We start from the raw sequence: 9,194 nt of genomic DNA on the forward strand, positions 1-9,194 counted from the left end.
AACTTTTCTATGTTTTAGGTGCAGTTGTTCTTTGGGTTATCTTGGCAGATTCTCTATTACCAATGTTGAAAATTGCACAGGAACACATAGTACATCATTTCATGGCCTCTGCCTGGCCCACTTGCACAACTGTAACAGTAGCTGTCTGCAAAGATATGAAAGAAACATCTGTGAAAGAGAAACTGAAGATTGTCAATTTTCACCCTGCAAAAATGGAGCAACCAGTATGATTGGCTTGGTATTTCTTCTGCAAGTGTGTCCCAGGACTTACAGGCAAGTATTTCCTGAGAAATCAGTCTTAAGTGGATAATTTTGTTAATACATTTGTTTGAAGTATCTAACTGTGTCTAATGATTAATAATATTATAGTCTGATTTTCCATTTGGCAAAGTAAAAGTACCTTCACTCAAATAAGAGAATTGTTCTTTGGGCAATTTCATTGCTGACTCCACAGGCCTATTTATGCAAATTAGGCTAAGAAGTCCAGGTTGAACCATTGAGAATATGATGGCATATGTCAAAAGTCTGAAGAGCAAAACTGGCAACCATAACCTCCTAATAATTTTGCCTGAACACGTTCAGGGCTGCATTTCATCTTCCTCTTTGGCTGTATCAGCACAGTGAGTGCCAATTTTTTCTTACTTAAGAATAAAAATGTTATTTCAGAATTGGCAAGGTCATTTTGGTGACCTGACATTAATAAGATAAAAATAAAATAAAATCAGTTACTTATTTCATCCTTTGTACAACAAAGGACAAGATTCACAGTGGTAGGTGGTAATAAGGTATCTTTTAGCATAATAATATCAGAAATTAAAGACTCCCATTTATATAACTGGAGATATTATGCTTGAAATGAAATATTTTCCAATGATTGTACATTGAAATGATAGTTTTTAATAACTTAAAATTTCTATTATTTTTATCTTTTAAAAACCATACAGAGGCTATGCAGGAAGAAAATAATATCAATAATGTCACTTTTAAGCCATATCTACCTTTCAATAAATTAATGTATAATAACAAAATATTATTTCTTTTTATTAAGCAAATTCAATTCTAAAAGTTATTTGGATTTCCATCAAAAACTGAAAAATGTAGTTTCCTATTCAATATTTAAAGTAATATGCTGAAGGTTTTGGAGGCAATGGACACAATCTTAAAAGATTAAGTTCCAAAAATGGAAATGGTGATATCACTGGAATAAATTCATAGCCATTCAGATTAGCTTTTCTAAAGCTGGAAACACATTCGAGTTCATAAATTCAGGTAATCTCTCTAAAAATTTGTTCCATTGCTCCATACTCAAACAACCCGTAAGTAAAAATCAAATGGCATAAATATACTAATATTACTAAAGATAGTTGCCTATAATTGAAATATATATATAATATTTACATGTATATATATGTATATATTTATTTATATGTATATATTTACAGGTGTATATGTGCATATATATATATGTGCATATATATATATATATATATGCATATATATATATATATATATATATATATATATATATATATACTCCTGTTTTAAAACTTGGACTATCTTCTCCAAATCATATACATGTAAAGTTAAGCTACAATTATATGTAAAATAGAAGAAAGAATTAGTAAAACTATTACTAATATAATTACTAAGAGATGTCATCTGATATTTTGTATCTATTAGTATGTACATATACATATGAGTATTTGTACACACATAATCAGCAAATGATCTGTCATTTTCTGTATCAAGATTGTATTGGCCATATATTACAGGATCATTAAATATTTGTCATATGCTATTTGTATAGTTCTAATACACATACACACACACAATACCACAGTATACAGTATATAATTGGCATGATCCACTTTTCTGACTTGTTAAATATATGCTATTTTTCTTTTATTATTTAAATTAAATGTAGGCTAAGGCTCATAAGTTCATATTAACAGCAAGATCTATCTCTTCTCACTGAGTTTTAAAGAATTCTGTGGATTTTCTTAAATCAAACTATTTAGTCTAATTTCTAAAGTCTTCACACAGAGATGTGAAGGAGCTGATCTGTCTAAATTTTCCCAGGGATACAGAAAAAGTAAAATATTTGGGGGGCAGTTTGGTGCCCCTCACCCTCTCTTCCTAGTCTCTGCCGTCTGATTTCTCCTCATCCAACAGTTGTGTTTCTTCATCTGATTCTTCCCCTCCACCTGAGGTCTTCCACCTGGCTTCAGCCTCCATTTGATCCTCCCTTCCTGTACTCTCCTTCCATTGACTGTCCCCTGCTCTACCTTTCACTTCCTGCATCTGGTTTTTCTCCCTCTGTATAGGAACTATGGCAATCTGTTAACTTTTATTTTTTGTGGTGCTGGAGATTGAAACCAGGGCTTTGTGCCTGTCAGGCAAGCACTCTACCAACTGAGTTATATCCCCAGTCCTTGTTAACATTTTTAAAAGGGTTTCACTATGGTTTTCAAGTTGGCTTTAGTTACTTTTCTGTGATCTCCAACATCTTTTATGAATACTTTAGCTTTACAATTGAATTCTCCAGCTAAGTCTGCATTCTCTATATCTCTAATCCAGAGGAAGTCAGACTTTAGTGTTCATGAGAATCACCTGGACATCCTGGAATCAAGCTGTAATCACCAGGGATCATTGGTCACATGGGAATTTCTCATTCAGTAGTTCTAGGGCCCACTAAGTTTGGGGGCATGCTGATGTTGGCGGTCTGTGAGACTGAGAAAACTATACTAACCCCATTAATGCTAGTGAAGAGGACGTGTGTGGATCCAAAGATGTAAAACTCACCTTTGAATGTGCACTACCATTCAGCACAGCAGGAAGAAAATCATCCAGCCCAGTGTTCTCTGCAGAAAAACCCACTAAGCCTTGGAGCAGGAAGTTGATACCTTTATATGGTAAAGCTATATACGTGAGTGGATTTTTTTATTATTTAAATCTGATTCCAAAGCTATCATGTGAAATTTCACAAGGATTTAATACTCTCAGAATAACTCCAGTGGACTTCTTTCAAGATACAACCTTTGTGCAATTCCTGTGTTATCCATCTCCACGGTACTTTAGTGATGAATTCTAAATTTGATTTTTAAGTTAATTTTCTTTCTTTCTTCTTCTTCTTCTTTTTAAACTTTTAACACTTCTCTTTTCTAAAATTCTTTGTGACCAAATAAGAGCTCTTGGTCAGTTGACTAAATTTTTATATAGGATTATGTTTGTTTTTGTTTCAAATATTCTGGGTTTCCTCTGTTTCTTGACTTGAATAACCATCTTCTCCTATTTGTCTTGATAACTGATTTGTTTAGAAAGCTCTCCTTTGACCAGAGGACACAAAGTTATTTTCAAAAAATTAGACTCACATTTTCCCTATTGAGATGGGCCTGAGCTAAGATTCCTTGATAGTCTGTCTTTTCCTTTTTATCCTTTTTTTCGTGACACTTGTACTTTAAAGCAAATTCCTTTTCGTCCACAGTCTCATATATTGTAAATTTGACTTACAAAGCTATGTGGTTCTCTATTCCAGATGTCAGCTAGAGAGCGTTCTTTATAAATCTAAGTTACCTACTTGGGTAATACAGAATTTTTCCAATTCTAGACACCAAAACTTCTCTACAGACGTCTTTTCTTTCTTTATGTATTAACTTCTATCTCTATAAAATTCAGTAGTGTTTCAAACAAGTTCACACTTCAGCTGATGCCCAGCTGCTATTATACACTGTCAATTACTGTGCCTAGTTTTCACTGTTCTAATAGATTGGTTTATTTCTCAGATGCCATGCCAAGTATGAGGTGGAATGGCCGTGCTCATAGCATAGGACTTTGGTGAAATAAGATATTATACATCTGTTCTAAACAGCAGAGCTTACTGGAGTACGTAGGAAGCCAACCCATCCCTATTCGCATTTCTATGAAACCTAAAAATGATAGAAGGAAGGCAATGAATATTATGAATAAATAACCCCTAATCGACTAATTATATTTTCCTTCTTCCCAAATCAGTCTGTAAGCCCCTGAAAATCAGAAAAAGTGTGATACAAAGAGATTTGTAGTACATTTATTATTCTATGTTCAGGAAAATGAAGTTTCTGTGTTTATCAGAACAGTCAATTGAGTGATCACATAACCCAGAGGATCCCATCAACTAAAGAACTGGATGACTTTACATGAGGTGTTTAAAATGGAAACCTTTAGGATTTACCCTTCCTTCCTTCCTTCCTTCCTTCCTTCCTTCCTTCCTTCCTTCCTTCCTTCCTTCCTTCCTTCCTTCCTTCCTTCCTTCCTTCCTTCCTTCCTTCCTTCCTTCCTTCCTTCCACATTCCTCTTCACTTTGAATAGAAACTGAATTAACGTAACTTTCAAAATTGACAATTTTGTTATGACCTCACACATATTTTTACCCCAAATAAATGTACAGAGTAAACTCTTTTGTGTTCTGATTATTTAGACACAAACATACAGAAATATCAATCCTGGTGTTTTGTTTGTAATTGATTTTATTTCATATAAAATATTTTCTTATTTATGCCTGAGAGTAGGGGCTAGGAGCTACATTTGACTTCTACATTAATGACTTTCTCCAAATTTAACTGTGACAGTATAATCCTCCTTCAAACAAAAGGTTTTAGTATTTGTTTTCACTTAGTTGCTGTGGTGATCCTTAAAATCCACTGTTCCTTTCCTGGTGTCCCCTATCCCACTCTGCTGTGTCCCCTTTTTTCATGAAAATTCCATCAACCTTTAGTGCCTGCCCAGGGCTTTTAAGACAAGTTGTAGGATCTCATCAGGCTCTGTTTCATCACCATCCCTCATATTCAGCTATATTTCTTCTTTAGCCACCAAACTAGTATAGATCTCTGAAAAAGGAGGGGCAGAACCCACCACTTCATTCTATGATGACCGTTACTCCTCATGGAAATGAGCCTGGTCTCCCAAGAAACATAAATATTTTAATAGAGCACAGAGATGAGCCACTAGAGATCTGTCCCTAGAATTCATTCCTGAATATCCTGTGGTGAGCTCATTGTCAACTCCCTCTCAATTCTATTTCATGGAAGGAAAAAACCTCCCAAATCAAAGATTAATACTGGATTTACTACAAGTTTATATTTCCTCTTTTATTACTTACAGATAAGGGGTGAACATTAATGTACATCAGTAAGATGTATATTTTCTTACTTTTAATGACTTCAAAGTAGTTGCTTATGTGAACCAACCAAACTTGAAATAGAGCTATTTAATCAAAGGAAGTACGTGTGCATTTTTTTTTTTTTTTGTGGTGGTGGTGGTGGTTGTAATTATTGTTGTTTTGTTACAATCTTATTTTTGTCTTAATGTGTGTATTCACAAACAGTATATAAGAGTACTATATTGTTTGCATATGTATCATACCAAGTATTCATCATTGTGGTTTTGAATTTTTCTAGTTTGATATGAAAAATTATTGCAAATCTTATTTTGATTTTAATTTCTTGGGGTAATATAAAGGAATGAGTGTTTGCAATGTGAAATTCTTTTATTTGGAATAATTTTTTTCTTTTTTTGTACCAGAGATTGAAGCCAGGGTCACTTAACCACTGAGTCACATCCTCAGAACTTTTTGGCATTTTATAGTTGTTGGGTTTTTGTTTGTTTGTTTTCTTCAGACAGATTCTTGCTAAATTGTTTAGGACCTCACTGAGTTGCTGAGGCTGGCTTTGGACTTGTGATCATCCTGCTTCAACCTCCCGAGTTGGTAGGATTATAGGCTTGTACCACCAGAACCCACCATTGTTATGACAGTTTGTTTTTTCCTACCAAGAAATGTGCCTTATTTAATGCTTATCATTCTTTTAATACTGGATTCTGTGTACTTATGCTTGTATTTCCTCTTTTTTACTTACACATAATTGATGAACATTACTGTGTATCAGTAAGACATATAGTTCTTTTTAAATTAAAAAACAAAAACCTACTTATGTAAGAGATAATCATATCATCTGCAAATACAGATAATATTCATTTATTTTCCTATTTACCCAGTAGGTGTTATGGTTTGGATGTGAGGTGTCCCCCAAAAGCTCACATGTGAGACAGTGCAAGAAAATTTGGAGAAGTTAAAAGAACCTTAACCCAATTAGTGAATTAATCACCTGATGGGATTAACTGAGTGGTAACTGAAGGCAGGTGATACGTGGCAGGAGAGGTGGGGCATTGAGGGCATGACGTTGGGGTATATATTTGTATCTGGTGAGTGGAGTCTCTCTCTCTCTATTTTCTGATCACTATGTAAGCTGCTTACCTCTACCACACTCTTCCTTCATGATGTTCAATCTTACCTTAAGCTCCAAGGAATGGAGCCACCCTTCTATGCACTAAGACCTTTGAAACTGCAAGCCTTAAGTAAATCTTTCCTCCTCTAAAGTTCTTCTGGCCAGTCCTTTAGTCACAGCAGTGAAAAAGTTAATTAAAACACTTGGTTTTTGTAGTAGTTTGATACAATGTGACAAGTTATTGGATGACAGACCATGATAATGTTAGTGAACATCCTTTTCTTATTCCTGAATTCAGTGGAATTTATGCTATTTTATGATTATACATGCCATTGGCTTGATATCAATAAGATAAATACGATGATGTCTTAACCTTTATAATTTAAAATATTTTAAATAAGAATGAAAGAAAAACAATTATAGTGAACCATGGAATACAATGACAATTTATTTTTATAAGTTTTGAAGAATTTTCATATGTCTACACAAATGATATTAGTCTTTCCTGTGTGATTTTTAGAAGCTTTGTTTTCAGTCTTACTAACTCATGTAGGCTTTATACAAAGATATGGACAACACTAATTTTTCGAAATGCTGATGAAGTTTTTAAAAAAATGACACATCTCAGTGATTTGAAAAGATGTAAAAGTTCTTTAGGGTTTACTAAAATTTAGTATCTGTTACTTGTTTATGAATACTTTGCATTTCACAGGGAATTTTAAAACAGTTTCATTCCATTCACCCTTCAAAGTTGAGTTCAAGTATTATATTCTCTGATTCCACAGATAAAATTTTTGAGCATCTATCAAGACAGATTCTTGACTGAATTTTTTAAAGTAGTTTCTACATCTTTTGAATTAAAAATCAGGACCCATTAGTCCTTGGAAATATGCATATTATCTTTACAACTTAACATGATATTTTTAACATTGATAAAATTCTATTATACATGTATTTAAGATTTGTAGATATGAAAATTAACAAGTTGTACTAATTATTTCCTTGAAAACACTAGAAATTTTGGACTCCACATATTTAAATTATTTGGTCTCAGGCTGCTTACTATTTGATTTAATAAAAATATAGTTGTAGGATTTAATAGTTTTGTGTTGATTTATTTGTATGATTTCTGAGTTTTAGGTTTGATGATTTTTTTTAACCTCAGTGGAAAATTGTAAGAATATAAAATTCTAGAAAAACTTGAGCAACTACAGGAACCTTATGTTCTATTAATTTTTTCATCTTATGTAAATATACTAGATTTCCCTGTGGAAGCCCAAATCCTTTCAATATTTACTAACAGTAATGTGAGATATGTATAGAAAGGAGAAATAGGATGCCCACCCATATTGGTAAAACTGAAAAAGATATGTGCTATTTTCTAGACTTGTCTAGCTGAAACGGACCCAAGACCAGGTTCCCTATAACTGCTTTTGTGTAGAATAGATGATAAGCCAAATTTTGCAAATATTTGCTTTGAAATATTTTACAGTGTACAAATGCACTTGGCATAAATAATAAATATATCAATACTGATATTCCATATGTAAAATGAATATATTTAGTCATTTCCCTTAGTAAGTTAATTAGGGCTACTTTTGATGAAAACCTGTTCATCCTTCATATTACAAGATGGGTATTTTATAACACTTTAGTATAAATGCTTGACCCTTAGAAATCTAGTTTTTATGGAGAAAATCCCATATGTGCATTCAATTAGAATCAGTGTTGAATATTTTTATTGCCAGATCACAATTAAATTCCTGCACATAACCTTTTTTTTCCTGAAATACAACATTTAGTAAATTATTTGATAATTATGCAAATAATATTTTATATAAATTTTGCATCTTTTCAAGGTTAAGAAACTACCATTTACAATAAAATCACAATCTGAAAGACAAATGTGTCATGCTATAGCTAAAGATTTGCCATCCAATCATAACAATATGCCCTACTTTCAATGAAGCTACAATCCCTTTGCCATTTTAAAAGTCATAATTTCTGTTTACTTTTATTTTCTTAGATGAAGTTTAATTATGTAAACTCACAAAAGGCATATAATAATTTCCCAGTGTGAAGAAAAACAGCTCTTTCCCCACACCCTTTTCTTTAATACTGCCTTTCACAAATATTTTTGTCAACCCTGCTACCTGTTAAGTTTGGTTAGCCTTTGATAGACCCAAATCCAGGCAGAAGAGTGAGCATTAAACATGATTCTCATTATCATTCCTGAAGGACTGAACTCAGCAGTTCTTCAGAGACTGAAAGAGCAGTATTCTGTTAATATGAATAAATAGGAATAAATACGTATTAATTGTTAAATGAAATTTATAAAGTGATGACTTTAAGTGTTTGAATATTTGTTATGATAAATGTTTACCTTTGCAGAACATAATCAGTCTACATGAGCTTAGAGCAGATGACAAACTTACATATAATGGAATCTTATAATAAGTACCTGGAATGAATTGTTCAAGTTGCAACATAAATTATGGGAAATATTTGGTATTTCAGTAGTCTAAGATTTTTTGCTAAATACTTTGTATGTTGGTATCTAGAAAATATAGAAATTGGTAAATAGTAAGTCAAAAGTATTACAGGACTAGTAACATCAGAGAAACACACTGCCAGAAAGAAAGATAAATGCAAATACTTATGTATGATGTATGTGCCTGTATAAGCAATTACCAAGAACATGCATATTTAAATATCTTTCAAGACACTTACAATTATGTATAGTTCATTCATTAATTTAAATGATTAGTTTCTTACTATAAAATGTCTTCTTAAATTCAATTTAGTTTTTTTTATTTGTTCTTCTTAGTTATACATTACAATATAATATACTTTGTCATACTATGTACACATGGAGTACCAGTTCTCATTCTTCTGGTTGTATGCGATGTGGAATTACACTGGTCGTGTATTCAT

At 32.6% G+C, this 9,194-nt stretch overlaps 1 protein-coding gene across 1 annotated transcript in view; it reads left to right on the top strand.

Moving 5' to 3' along the window:
• EYS (eyes shut homolog) overlaps positions 1–9,194 on the top strand; it is a gene marked incomplete at its 5' end in the record, with an annotated part of 1,696,555 nt that overhangs the window by 161,732 nt on the left and 1,525,629 nt on the right. The window contains 2 exon segments of the mRNA XM_079147376.1: positions 49–228; positions 230–277. Of these exon segments, the coding sequence (XP_079003502.1) occupies positions 49–228; positions 230–277 (228 nt within the window).

Source organism: Sciurus vulgaris (assembly GCF_902686455.1).
Source record: "Sciurus vulgaris genome assembly, chromosome: 7".
NCBI lineage: Eukaryota > Metazoa > Chordata > Mammalia > Rodentia > Sciuridae > Sciurus > Sciurus vulgaris.